Source organism: Podarcis pityusensis (assembly GCF_964106645.2).
Source record: "Podarcis pityusensis genome assembly, chromosome: 6".
NCBI classification, from domain to species: domain Eukaryota; kingdom Metazoa; phylum Chordata; class Lepidosauria; order Squamata; family Lacertidae; genus Podarcis; species Podarcis pityusensis.
In genome coordinates, this window is record NC_138030.1 from 43,005,950 (window position 1) to 43,020,950 (window position 15,001).

General features: G+C 43.8%; 1 protein-coding gene across 1 annotated transcript in view; it reads right to left on the reverse strand.

Annotated features, from left to right (window-relative positions):
• Positions 1-15,001, reverse strand: part of LOC308479530 (acidic mammalian chitinase-like) — a gene marked incomplete at its 3' end in the record, with an annotated part of 31,176 nt that overhangs the window by 12,424 nt on the left and 3,751 nt on the right. Inside the window, exons 4-12 of the mRNA XM_081010237.1 lie at positions 14,649-14,678; positions 13,602-13,803; positions 11,438-11,494; positions 9,955-10,120; positions 9,095-9,219; positions 6,756-6,879; positions 5,757-5,939; positions 4,439-4,555; positions 3,056-3,185 (exon numbers count right to left, since the gene is read on the reverse strand). Coding sequence (XP_080866363.1) covers positions 3,056-3,185; positions 4,439-4,555; positions 5,757-5,939; positions 6,756-6,879; positions 9,095-9,219; positions 9,955-10,120; positions 11,438-11,494; positions 13,602-13,803; positions 14,649-14,678 — 1,134 coding nt within the window. The remainder of the gene's footprint in view (positions 1-3,055; positions 3,186-4,438; positions 4,556-5,756; positions 5,940-6,755; positions 6,880-9,094; positions 9,220-9,954; positions 10,121-11,437; positions 11,495-13,601; positions 13,804-14,648; positions 14,679-15,001) is intronic.

Below are 15,001 nucleotides of genomic sequence, written 5' to 3' on the forward strand. Positions count from 1 at the left end.
TGTGGAAAGTGAGCTTAAGATCAGAAAACTAAGATAAAAGCAGAATGGACGGATTTGTCCATTCCTAGTCTGAACTTGCTCAAGTGTTGAGTAATCATATGTGAAGAGACTCTAGTAGCCTTTCTAGACAACTATTTATAGCATGCAAGGCACATGGCTCAACATGCAGATGTTAGATAAATAAGCAATGATATTTGTGTCCAAATGGGGCCAAAGTATTCCTGCACCATTTGCCATTCTTCATGCCCAACATGCGGTTATCATTAAATGACAGCTTAAAAAACAAAAAACTCTAGGTGAACATTAGTTTGTGACTTGCAGCCATACACCATGCCAAAAATTTATGCAACTGGCCTTCAGCCCCCCACAAAAAGTCACTTTGAGATTATCTCTAAATCCCCAAGGCTGTTTCTGCAAGGCACACCTCCATGGCACTATATCAGTGCAAGATAAGACTCTTTACTAATGCTGGTCTTGAACTTCATGTTGAAAATAGGGGAATGTAATATAGCAGAGAAGTGGGAGCCAAAGTGGAGCTGAATAACAGCAACATAGCTAGGAGTTTCCTCTAGTTTTGCTACTGCAATCTAAAACCATTGCTGATGATGCTGGAAATGAGACTTTGAGAAGCCTCTAAACAACAATAATCAATGTAGTCAAACTGACAGAGCGGAGCTGTGAAAGCTAAAACGAACTTGCACAGAACTTCTTGTCCTCTAAGTACTATGGGGATGATTTACTAAGCCTTCAGGTCCTGCTTGCGAGCCTCCAGTTGAATCTGACCATTGTTGGAAACAGAACATAAGCTAAATCAGGAATGGAGAATCTGTAACCCTTTAGATGTTGTTGCACTCCAGCTCCCATGAACCCCGACCAGCATAGCCAACAGTCAGTGATGATAGGACTTATTGTCCAACAACTTGTCCCTGGAGTCCAGATCTTCTGCAGCACTCTCTATTCCAGCTTTTTCTTCTAGTTTCCATGTCTTTCTTCCTCCTCCTGCTCCCCAGCTTCACTTATAGACACTATTGTTACACACCACCCCTATTTCCCAGTGGTGCAAGATTCTAGGGGTTCCAGATGCTTACCCAGGGTTTTCTTTGGAAATGAGGCACAGTGAAGACTGTGGTGTCTTTATTATGTATGGCTTATTCACACATATATAAAACCTGAGCCTACAATGCAGGGGTTCAAAGCATTACACTCCAAGGGGGTCCTGTCTTTCCCATGGCTACAATCTCTTATTCAAAACAGGCAGCTCAACTTGAGTTCTGCCCTGCCCCCCCCCCCCCCGTTTCCAACTTGCTGCATTTAACAGACTGACACTTTTTCCCCTTGATCACCCCACAGCCAACTTAAATCCTAAAACTTCCTCCTAACAAAAACTCTGACATTGTCTTCTAAGTAACAATCTCAAACCTCAAGGGCAAGTGTTCCCATTTTTCGTCTAGATTAGTGTCTTGCAAAGTCATAACACTATTCTAACTTTCTGTCTCTTAGCCAATCAGAAGGGCAGCAGAATTTAGTTGAATTTCTGGCTCCCATAGCAGTCCTTGATCTTTCTTGCAGGGAGTAGAGTTATACACTTTGGGGTTCATTAAAAAAAATTGAGGGAGTGATGATTAGATTTTTTTCTCAAAATAAATACAATTTCTTACATTTCAGGTTGGTTAAATAATAATCTCTCCTCGTTTAAGCACTGCTGTCTCTGCCTTTTAACTGAGCAAAAAGCCATCTGATCCTCTTTTAGACCTTGACAGCAAGACTCAGGTACTCACTAAGCAACAAACACCTTCCTGGAAACTAGAATTAGGTGAAGCTCCCTGTGTCTTTGATTTTTATAAACTTTCTCTTTTAAAGACAGGTAGAGACAAGTAGCTAAGGGAGAGGCACCTAGTTATGTTGGTCAGGTTTTCTTTTAAGTTATAAATATCAGATGCCTGAAAGAAATGTCTTAATTGCAAAATGTCATCACCATTGTGTCACAATTTAAAATGATTTAAAGTACAAGTAAATGCAATAATTTTTTTTATTAGATTGCACAGTGAAATAGAAAATCAAGGTTGCCTAAAAAGAGCATGTGCATTCCAATTCTGCATAAATCTCACGATATTCAAAATCTGATTAACAGTAAAGGATGAAAAACGAGACACGCAGCAGACTCAAACAGAAGTTTGTAATGGAAGATTCCACAACAGGTTGCTCAAGTCTGGATGATCACATGCTAATAGGCAGCGAATATCTTGAAGTATCTTTTTGCTTGCAAAGGTTCAAGGAGGTGAGAGATATAACATGGATCCATCTTTGTTCCACAACACGTTGCGTTCCTCTATTTGCTTGGTGTGATACTTCATGTTCTGTCATAGGAGAACAAATGCATGTCAGAAGCACATCAGATATTTGCAAGACTTCCTATTTATCAAGAGCATAGCAGAGCAAAAACAACCCTGAAACATTTAACCCTGTATTGCAACACTTCCTCAGACTCTAGACCAACTCAGACATGACACTGTGCATTCCATAGGCCTCTGCATGCTTGGTTGTTGTTTACTAAATAGCATCCATGGGGTGCATATAGTTTGGGGCCACATGAGAGTAACTCAAGTCCCATTGAGTTTAGTGGCCTTTACTTCCAGGTAAGCAGGCAATGCACAAGCTTTGCTTAACTTTCTATTTGATCTTTTGCTGCCCTTTCAAAGTGGGTTTCTCGTCTTGTCTCAATTTAATTTCAATTTTAGCACCTTTATTTGTTGTGTGGCTTGTATTCATGTTGTGAGCCACTTAGAAGACTACAGCTGAGAGATCATATACTGTGTGTGTGTGTGTGTGTGTGTGTGTGTGTGTGTGTGTAATATTTAAAATGCTTTAATATTGCAGGGTTTATCACAGGAATCCCCTTGAGACTATTCCAAACATTCAAATCTAAAAAGAGAGGTTAGAAAATAAGGGTTGAAACTCTGATGCAATTAGTATGCCTAATTCAAACTTCACTGGACATTAGATTGGTAGCTTAATGAAACATGCGCCTTACAGCCTAATTTGTCATTACCTCAGTTTCCTAGGAGACCCTTAAGCTTATTCACAAGGACATTGGCTCCTTGGCCACAGAATTTGCCAGAGAAGTCATCCATCCCCAGAGTCCAAACCATGGCTCCTCCATAATTCTCCCTCTTCAGAAACTCAGCCTGCAAAGGAGAAGTTTAGGGGGAAAACATTTGTAAATAATCCACAGACTAGTGCTTATGTACCCATTCCATAATAGTTGTCAGATAACATGCATCTTCTACCATTTGCTAATAACAGGCAACTACAAATTCCTTCTGGACACTGCAGCACATTTACAATATACGTAAGGAAATTCTGGCTTTACACCAGGAAGAACTTTCTGGCAGTAAGAGTTGTTTAGCAGTGGATGGACTCCCTCAGTAGGTGGTAGACTCTCCTTCTGTGAAAGCTTTTAAGCAGCGATTGGATGGCCACCTGTCATATGTGCTTTAGTTGTGATTCCTGCACAGCAGGGGGTTGGACTAGGTGACACTTTATATACCACTTGATTTAAGAAGAAAAAACTAACAACCTCAAAGCAGTCTACAAAAAGATACAATTTACATTTAAGCATAGCATTCAAAGGAAATTGAACTAACATACAGTGGCTCAGTAACCCATTTTCTGTGAATCGAGAGCGTGCCACTCTGTGGTGACATAAATAAGACGCTCCTTCTTTCTGTGAGGTAACCACAGAGGGTGGCTAAAGAGCACTTGGAGCTGCTAACATTGATTTTGCATAGGGGAAGAAGCAGAATTTTATTTCTGCTTACTCCCAGGGTGAAATAAGAATGAGGCAGACAATTCTTAATATTGTACACTCCTTCTGCTTCCAAAATGTTGTGTGCCAGCCAACAGGATGGTACTCAACCAATGCTACTTATAAATAAAAGTGGGTATCAGCATGTTGTGGGGGATCCCAGGGTTTGCAGAATACAAAAAAAATATTTGAGTTGAACCCTAAAAAATAAAAATAAAAATGTTCAGAGGCCCCAGAATTCTAATTGTCTGTTAGAGAGGGAAGAATGGAGTTGAGGAACAGCACGGTGTAGCATGGGAAAAGAAGATTTTAAATAACATGGAGCCTTAAAGAACATGTGTACGTAGAGGTCCACCCATGCAACTGGACTTCCAGTTCCACTTCCTCTCCTCTCCCTGTGTGCCCTCAAAATCTGCTCCAGGGGATGCTGTAAACTTTTCATGTCAGGGGCCGCAAAGGATAGGAAAAGAGGGGAAGTTCCATTGCATGAGTCTGCTGCGCTAGTGGGAAAATGGCATAGGATACAGCCCATGACTCTGTGAGAATGTGACTGTAAATTTGGATAGCAGCTAGAGGGCCTAAAGGATTTTCATTCTCATAGGATGTAGCAATTATCACAAGGCAGTGACACACTTTAAACTGAAAACTCTTCTCGTCGTCATATCCAACCCAGTTTCCAGCTTTGAAAGCGTAAGGAACCTTCTGTTCTTCGATCCATCCCTTGGTAGCTCCCTTTAAAAATGGGCACACCTGTCAAAATGATAGAATCCCTGTTTAGATAAAGAGCAGAAACTCAAGGGGGTATGGACAAAAATAAAAACAAAGTCTATATTCCTAAAAGTTAATCATTCCAAGTTTCCCCCATCAGAATCATTGGTTATTTTATAGCTAGAAGAGTACAGTGTTTGGTGGTCTGCAGCTTTAATTTACTGTATACAGCAGCCAAATGAGACCTCCCACAGCCTCTCCCTCTGACCTTCAGGACTCTCCCCAGGGCACACGCCTCAATGGCCCTGCACCACACTCTCCATGAGTGCCTTTGCTTGGCTAGAATGTGCTCTTGGCATGTGATCACACCTTACGCTTATCTGGATGGAGGCATAGAAACCTATGGATTTTGTGTGGCCGGAAGGTAAACTACTTTACTAAGTTAAGTCACATCCATCACTCTACCAATATTTGCCTGTGGCCCTTGGGCTGGACAAGACTCCCCACTCCAGTATATGGTAACCAAATTGTTCTGGTTTTCATTAAAAGTGTGAGCCTACACTTGTCAACTCAGAAGTACATCCCACTGCATTGAATAACAGGTGCTCCCTAGCAATGGATTGCAGCTCTACAAGCTGGTCCTATGCATTATTGACGGAACACTGAAGCCCCCATTCAGGCATTCCTCTAAGTGCTTGTGGACTGAAAATGGAAAGCAGAGAGCAGAAATGCATACCCAAGGGCCATCCCAAATGTTCCCACAGGTGCTTAGACTCCTCCCCACCAGGAACCCTGATAAGGCAAGGAGCCCAAGCACAGTGAAGATGCCAAACACATTCTGCTGAAGGCACTTAAGAGTCAGCTTTCAGATCTTCCCTCTCAGTTCAGGAAGGTCTGAAACAGAAAAACATACATGGACACTTCTGTCCCTTCCCTGGTTTTAGTCCACATTTATTCAGGCGAAGGCCTGAACAGGGCTGTACCCATGGCATGGCTCCCAAATAAATATTCATGGGATTGCTGCGTAAGACTTTGGTTAGGCACCTTCCACAGAATCATCCCACTTTATCCTCACAAAAACCCTGTCAAAATAAGATGTGTTAAGAGAAAATGCTTTGCCCAAGCCCACCCTTTGAGCTTTACAGCTGTGGGAATTTGACTCTGCCTCCCCAACATGATCAGCTACATTATAGTAGCTCTCAATCGTCAATGTTCTGTAATAAAATGCCAAAGACCCATTTACCTCGTAATATGCCAAGATCCCAGAAGTTTTGGTGTACTGTCCAGGAGAACCTCCACCACTGGCTGGAGCACCAACGTCGGTTTGTGAACTAGCAAGTTTGAAAGACTGTCCATATGTTGGAAAGCCCATCATGAGTTTCTCAGCTGGTGCTCCATTGTCCTTCCAGTATTTCATGGCATATTCCTGAAGCACAGACAAATTATGCAGACTTCTGTCATTCTTTCCTCAGTGAGTTTACTTTTTAAAAAGACAAAAGTATTTGGGAGGAGCTGAGAGAAAGGGCAGGCAGAGAGGGGCTGCTTAACCCTTTCCCGCTTTGGATCAACCTCCTCAAGCTGCTTTGTCATCTGTGGGAAGTCAGGGTCTCCGTGTCTTCAAAAATATTTGTAAATGAAAAAGAAGCTTGGGGAAGGTGATTTTTGAGCTGAAAATCACTCAGATATAGTCTGCCTTTGAATTTTCTTTTTTTAAAAGAGGAATTCTTCATGCAACTACACAAAACATGTATTTTGAGCCTCATCATCAATCACTCACCCACCCATGTTTGCTAGGTTGGCCATGTGTCCCACTGAACAGAGAACAGTCCACTCTTTGAGGAAGTCCTCTTTTTAAAGAGTTGTCCAGTCCAGGCCCGGTTTAAAGATAAGGAATCATGCAAAGGGAGAGCAGGGGCCTTGAAGTCACCCAGTAACAGCTCCTAGACAGCAGACTGAGCTAGCACACAGGTCACTTGGTACCATCTTCCCCACTATGGTAAATTGTTTTCTATTTCTATTTGAATTTATAGGCATTGGTTCTAAATTTGCATCTAGACATATAAATTAGGACATGAAAATCTGTTCAGGTCTTTTTCATGATGCATCTCCTCCTTTCTGGTGGTGTACAAGTGGCCACCCTAATGCTTAGGCTTGATTCAGTTTTTACTGCATTGAGTGGGGGAAATTGTCACTGGAATTTAGCTATGAGTTTAAGATTGGGCTATGTGTTGTTTGTTCTTACACTGTTGAAGAAGGGCGTTGAGTCATAGGAAGGTGCACCTCTGTGCAGGGGGCTGTTGTGTCCTGTTTGAGGTGCCCAACTTCCATGGAAATCATAGGTCATCACGTTGATTAAATCAAGACTTCTGGATGCACACAGAAAGGAATGGCAAGATGAAGGAACAATTTCTTCAAACATTAAATAATCTATGATCTAACAGCCACACTGTTAGTGATAATAATAAGACAGTTATTTTGATTCACAGACAAATAATTTAAAAAACAACAACCTGTGATTACATAAGCATGATGTAGTAGCTCCTTTTTTTTTTTTTTTTTAATTATTTATACCCCGCCCATCTGGCTGGGTTTCCCCAGCCACTCTGGGCAGCTTCCAAAAGAATATTAAAATACAATGGTACATCAAACATTAAAAGCTTCCCTAAACAGGGCTGCCTTCAGATGTCTTCTAAAAGTCTGGTAGTTGTTGTTCTCTTTGACATCTGGTGGGAGGGCGTTCCACAGGGAGGGCGCCACTACCGAGAAGGCCCTCTGCCTGGTTCCCTGTAACTTGGCTTCTCGTAGTGAGGGAACTGCCAGAAGGCCCTCGGTGCTGGACCTCAGTGTCCGGGTAGAACGATGGAGGTGGAGACGCTCCTTCAGGTATACTGGACCGAGGCCGTTTAGGGCTTTAAAGGTCAGCACCAACACTTTGAATTGTGCTCGGAAACGTACTGGGAGCCAATGTAGGTCTTTCAAGACCGGTGTTATATGGTCTCGGCGGCCGTTCCCAGTCACCAGTCTGGCTGCTGCATTCTGGATTAGTTGTAGTTTCCGGGTCACCTTCAAAGGTAGCCCCACGTAGAGCGCATTGCAGTAGTCCAAGCGGGAGATAACCAGAGCATGCACCACTCTGGCAAGGCAGTCCGCGGGCAGATAGGGTCTCAGCCTACGTACCAGATGGAGCTGGTACACAGCTGCCCTGGACACGGATTTAACCTGTGCCTCCATGGACAGCTGTGAGTCCAAAATGACTCCCAGGCTGCGCACCTGGTCCTTCAGGGGCACGGTTACCCCATTCAGGACCAGGGAATCCCCCACACCTGCCCGCCTCCTGTCCCCCAGAAACAGTACTTCTGTCTTGTCAGGATTCAATCTCAATCTGTTTGCCGCCATCCATCCTCCAACCGCCTCCAGACACTCACACAGGACCGTCACCGCCTTCACTGGTTCTGATTTGAAAGAGAGGTAGAGTTGGGTATCATCCGCATACTGATGAACACCCAGCCCAAACCCCCTGATGATCTCTCCCAGCGGCTGCATGTAGATGTTGAAAAGCATGGGGGAGAGGACAGAACCCTGAGGCACCCCACAAGTGAGAGCCCAGGGGTCTGAACACTCATCCCCCGCCACCACTTTCTGAACACGGCCCAGGAGGAAGGAGCGGAACCACTGTATGACAGTGCCCCCAGCTCCCAGCCCCTCAAGACGGTCCAGAAGGATGTTATGGTCGATGGTATCAAACGCCGCTGAGAGATCCAGCAGAACTAGGAAACAGCTCTCACCTTTGTCCCTAGCCCGCCGGAGATCATCAACCAGTGCGACCAAGGCAGTTTCAGTCCCGTGATGAGGCCTGAATCCCGATTGGAAGGGATCCAAATGGTCCGCTTCTTCCAGGCGTGCCTGGAGTTGTTCAGCAACCACTCGCTCAATCACCTTGCCCAAGAATGGAAGATTTGAGACTGGGCGATAGTTGGCCATCGTGGCCGCATCTAAAGATGGTTTTTTAAGAAGCGGTTTAATAACTGCCTCTTTCAGCGGGTCTGGGAAGGCTCCCTCACGGAGGGAAGCATTCACCACCCCACGAAGCCCATCGCCCAGCCCTTCCCGGCTAGCTTTTATAAGCCAGGATGGGCAAGGATCAAGGAGCCCTCAGAAATATTTCCAGAGGCACTGTAGAATGAGGCCCAGATTTATTTATATAAAGCCTACAGCACAGTGTGGCTGCATAGACACAATGGTTAATAAATACCACCCTACAAAACACTCTTTATGAGAGCCTATAAAACCAGGACATCCAACCCCAGAGGAGGTTCAAAATTATTGAAGTGGGCTGGGTCTTTGGGAGAGCCAGTGTAGTGTACTGTGTACAGGTTCAGCAGCAGCACAAATTTAATAAGTAATAATAATAGTAATAAAGCAGAAAGAGAAGGGAGGAAAAACAGAGGCTTTTCATTTGAACGGCTTTCTCCTGAGTTCTTTAGCAATTTGTCCTAGACCTAGAATTTGGAGCATTCAGAGCTGGTGTTAACAGAGATTCTGACGCAGGGTATGTCGCTTAGCAGAAACCATCTGACTCACTTCCCCAGGGCAGCAACTTCATATCCAGCATCCATGGTGTTTTTGCTAGCAGATACCGCAGCAGAAAGCAACAGCCGTGGGCGTCCTGTTCTTTTGCCCTCTTCCTCAAAAGCAGCTATCAGTTCCTTCAGAGAGAAACAGCAGGAGCAGTTGGGTGTTGCTCATGTGCAACTGAACAGAACACATTTCAAGGAACAGCTGGCCTTTTGCAGGCTGGAAAATTCCACCCATACAGATCATGATGAGAAATATCTTCAGATGAAGGATGGTATATAAACTTAATCAATAAATAAAGATAAATATCCACACACAAGTTGGGCATGCCTATTTATTTTTATTTATTTGATTGAATCTGAGCAATTCTTCTTCTTGATGGTTGAGTCTTCTTTGTCATATTTAGTAATTCACAGTGCTATCCTATACAAGTGTACTGAGAAGAAAATTCCATTAAGTTTAATAGTGTTTCTCTCAGGTATGGTCACTTAGGCCCCATTGAATTTAATGGAACTTGCTTCTGAGTAGATACGCATAGCATTACACAATTTGTCACTGGGACTCAAACCGACCATTGTTCTTGATGCAGAAGAATAAATATATGGAGGCTGGTTGTGATTACAAAAGCACTCTATACATGCTCAGAGGTACTCATATGTTTTATCACTACAGTATACATTCCAGGAAATTAATTTTAAATACCATTTTAAAATAAAGTAACCCTGTTACAATCATTCACTGTTGTTTTTAAGAAAGGTTTTGACCATTTTTTGTCAAAGTAAGTATGATCCATGCTATCTCCCTAGGGGCTTCCAGTACCCTTTGCTGAAGCTGGGATGAACATCTATATTATTTTATTTTCATACCTGAGTCAAGATGGTGAAGCGATGCTTATCCTCTGCAGGGCTGCCTTTGGAACCTGGATATTCCCAATCAAGGTCCATACCATCAAACCCATGTTTGCGGAGAAAATCGATTGATGTGGTGGCAAATGTCTGCCGATTTGCTGGAGAGGATATCATGGAAGTGAACCTGAAAGAAATGTGTTATTTTTTGACAGCTGCCTTTTACAACTTGCATCACCCTATATTTCACTCTTATTTTTTTGCTGGGCATCATGAACAGCTGCTATAAAATGGAAGAGCTCTGATATCAGTAGGGACTAAGGATGGACCAATTTGTCGATACTGGTTCTCCAAGTTTCTCATTTTTAAAATCTTAAATTCGCTTCTATTTCTGCAACAATCCACAAAAATGAATAAATAAATTGAAACTCCTCATGAAGATTCTTCAATATTTTAGTGTGAATTTCTCATAATAAACATATTTTATATGCAGTTTTATACACATTTTTGCAAGAAATTTTCCCTAACCTAATGCAGTTTTGGATGTAATTTTCACCAATATAAGGCATTTTTATGCACATTTTAGGCTACTATGTGCATTGTTGGACACATAACCTGGGGAATCGCACTGGAAAATTTGAAGAAGTATGAATTCTGAAGGTTTCAGTTTATATAATTTTCCAAAAAGTATGAATTTGGTTAGTCCGTTTGCCCCTTACGGCTTTGTGGGCGGGGCCCCAGGCCCGCTCCCGTGAACCGGCGAATGGCAGGCCGGATCATCTGCCTGCCACCAAATTGGCCACTGGCGGCAGGGGCTTTTGGGTGTTCTTCTGAGTGTGGGATCAACTGGTCATTGGTGGCACTTGGCCCCACCCCCAGGACAAGGATAAAAGACCGTCTACCAGGCCATTCGGCTGGTAAGTTCATCTTTAAATATAAACTGAATCAAATTACTCCCCCACCATCAGTGAAGTGAGGCCAGTTTACACCACAGTGCCCTCCCACCCTTTCTACTAATTAGGATTAGTCCCCTTTTGCTCTCTTTGGGGGTTTGGCCAAATTTAGGGGGACTTTTCAACCACACCTCCCCAATGAAATGAAATGAAATGAAATGAAATGAAATGAAATGAGGGGAGTGAACTGATTCAACGAGGAGAAAGAGCTTGCATTTGTTGGTGGGGTGGGTTCTTCCTTTTCCCCCTCTTCTTTAATCCCTTTTTTAATATTAAAAAGACCCTCTTATTAAAATCATTACCTGCCATTACTGCATCTCTGGGAAGGAGGCTCGCACTGAATAATCGTGTACACAGAAACAAAAGACAGAAAATGTTCCTTGATCTTTGAAGGACAATCATTTCTCAAAAGAGGAAATGCTCTCCATGTCAGACTCAAGCTCTCCAAAATGCCTTAAGTCGGGTGTCCCAAATCACAGATTTCTTAGGAAGCTATATCTCATGAACACCCTCTGCTCTTTCTATGAGTATAAGAAGGAGAAGGGTCTTACTTCTGGTTGTCAAAGCTTCCCCCTCCAACAGCTAGCAATGTGAGCAGCTTATTATTCCTAGAAAGCAAGAAAAAGATATAGTGGAATTAACATTTCACAAATATTTTGTGACAATTAAAAAGGAATTTTACCCTCCCCACCTCAAAATATCCAAGACTTCCATCACCAGTTGCTCCTTATAATTGCAGAATTTCAGAACCAAACAGGTTTTGAGAGCTCCTCTAGCTCATTTTCAGGGGTGTGGGCAGAATTCCAAAAGTTATTCTGTCAGGGCCATTGGGGAAATTAAAGCAACTCCCAGGGACAGAGCCCAAAGTGAGACAGAACTTAAAAGCTTGCTGTTGTTCTTGAGATTACTGGCAGTGCCAAGCAAGGACACAGAAGGCTGGCCAAGCAGATGCTATTACAGTGAAAGGAACAAGCATGCAGCCCTTCATAACTGTCTTTTGCATTCCTGCAAGGCAGTCTTTCCCAACCTGGTGCTTCAAAAACCTGCAAAAGCTCTTTGATCAGAGATTAAGGCAGGGCAGAACAAAACGAATATGTGTCCTGATGACTATCATTCCACTCTCAAGTGTCTTCAGAAACATAGTTACAGAATCCTACTATGCAAAAAATTATCACAGGGAAACATCAGCCATCACTCCAACCAACCCCATCCCCCTGAATGTCAGGCATCTCCAAATTACTTTTTTCACATTACATAGCAAAAAGTACAGATTTACCACCATGTGTATGCTCCATAGGAGCCATAACCAATCCTAGCTCTTGGACAAGTATCTCTAGGAAACACATACTTTCAAACTCTTGTCTGGCACTTCCAACCTTTATATTTTTAGAGGAATATTTTAAAAGTCTTAGTTCTAAAGGAACACTTCCCCATGTCTGCGGATCTTAGAGGGAGACTCTTCTTATTGTTGCGCCTCCAAGGGGGAGACACTATATGGTGACATAGGATGGGGACCTTTCTATGGTGGCACCTTAATTAAAAAATGCTCTCCCCCTGAAAGCATGATTGGCAGAGACACTTTTATCTCTGTGAGGTAAAAACTTGCCGGTTTACCTGTGCTTTTGTGTGATATTGAGAACAATATTAATGTACTGTTTCTGCAATGAAGGAACCTGTGGGTGGTTTCCTTGAGAGTTTATGTACTGTAATTTTTAAGATGTGTTGTGTTCTTGCCTGCTCTTTCAACTACATATACTGGAATTGTGTTGGCTGTATTTTAACTTGTATTGTACCTTGCTCTGAAATCATGTGGTGAGGTGTGGGTTAAAAGTACTGTATTTTTCGCACCATAGGACGCACCGGACAATAGGACGCACTTTGTTTTAGAGGGGGGAGAACAAGAAAAAAAAAATCTCCCCCTCTCTGCCCAGTGCCCCTTCAGCGAAGTGGCAGGAGGCGCTGTGCAGAGAGGGGGAGAACTTTCCCCCTCTTGTTTTCCCGCTCTAAAACAAGGTGCCGTTTAAGGTGCATTCAGGCGGCTACCTTGGAAGCCTGGAGAGCGAGAGGGGTCGGTGTGCACTGACCCCTCTTGCTCTCCAGGCTTCAGGTTCCTTTCGACCTGCTCTTTGGGGTTGGCGGGGGGAAGCCCACCACCAGCCCCAAAGAGCAGGTCAGGGAGCAGCGGAAAGGCGCAGCGGAGAGGCTCCTGCCATAGCCGTGCGTCACCTCTCCAGCCGGGAGAGGGTCGCGGGGGGCTGCTTTAGCCCCACATGCGCTCTCCCGGCTGAAGAGGTGACGCGCGGCTATGGCAGGAGCCTCTATAGCCACGCGTCACCTCTCCAGCCAGGAGAGGGTCACGGGGTGCTTCTTTAGCCCCGCGCACGCTCTCCCAGCTGGAGAGGTGACACGGGGCTTTAGAGGCTCCTGCCATAGCCGCGCATCACCTCTCCAGCCGGGAGAGGGTCGCGGGGCTATGGCGTCTTCGCTCCATAGGACGCACACACATTTTCCCTTCATTTTTGAAGGGGAAAAAGTGTGTCCTATAGAGCGAAAAATACGGTACTTTAATTAATTTATTAAACATATAATTCATGAAGGGACCCCATGAGACTCTTCCTTCTTTTGCTTCTACATCTGCTGCTATTGTCAGACAGTGTCTAGAAGCAGCCATTAAACAAACATCATGTGAATACATTCATTGTGAGAGCTGCTTGCCTTTGCTTTAAGGCATTAAGTTTCTTGTAGAGTTCCACGTCATTCCATTCTATAGTGGTAAGTCGGTTGTTGTCCATGCCAGCAAAAGCATAAATCACATGAGTACACAGATGTGGGTCTATATTATCTGGTGTGAACTTGGCTGGCGGGTCCCTGTACTGTTCCCAGTTAGTGACATAACACACAAGCTTGTAGGCAGAACCTGGAAAGAGAAGGTGAAAGGTTATATTTAGAAAAGATCATACTGCATGCAGTTTGTAATGCAGGGTCCTACGCAGTGAAGTCAGCGCACAAGTAGAATGACTCCTGTTTGTGAAATGAAACCTCTCTCTCCTCCTTGCCTTTCTGAGTCTCCCATGTCTGCTCTAGCGGTTCTCCCTATTTTTTGGATTTTTGGGGAGGGTGTGAGCGGCACAACGGGGAGCAGAAGGGATAGGAGTTCCATTTCCCTCACACAATGACTTTGTAGAATTCAACCCATGCTGTTTTCTACAGTTTCCTTCAAATCCTCATCATGAGTTTGACCCTCTTGCAGGGCAGAACCACCAGCTCCACAGACACAAAACGAAAGCTATAGAGCCAGCAACTTTCCAGGTCTAGACATGTGGGAAGTGATTGTTGTGGAAACTTCCACCACCCCAGAAAACACAATAGAAGAGCTGATGCAAGTTTACTTGGCTAGGAGCAGCAGCTGTTGGAGAAGCCATCAAGGTGAGTTTCAACCTCAGTTACCCAGACTTATATCAAGCCATTTCCTCATCACATGTCTGTGTGCATAAGACAAACTGTTTTGAGCAGTTAAAAAAAATCCTGCATTAACTTGATTGGGCTCTTGATGAAATAGTGGTACTCTAAATAAAGGAGCTTTGCAGGGCTTTAGCATTTTGAAATAAGGAGCCCCTTATATGGAGCTGTGATCTTACCCAACAATAAGTGTTCCTGCTTTGCCTCAACTGGGAGCAATGCACACATGCTATGCACACAGCAGATCTGTCAAATTTTTAGAACTAGTCCCTAGCAAACAAGCAGAAGGGAAGTTAGCCTTACCAAGCTGCAGATTCAGCAGAAGGATGAAACCTGCAAAGCAAAAGAAACAAGAATGTCCAACATTAGATGTGGGTGTTAAGAAGGCATTGTAATTCTTATCCATTCCACTCAAAATGTAGGCAGATGGCAAGCAGGTTTCCATGAAGCTTGGCAAAATATGCATTTGGGGAGGGGGGCAAACAAAACATGGCAATAAATGGGTTTGGCATTTGCCCAGAATGGGGTGGGGGCTATATGCAAATTGCATCAGATGAGGAGGTCATAATTAATAAGATCACAGGAGGCTGGGGGGATTTAATGCTGTCCTCCTTTGCTGCAGGTGGTGGGAAGTCTCTGGCCCAGCAGGAATCCTT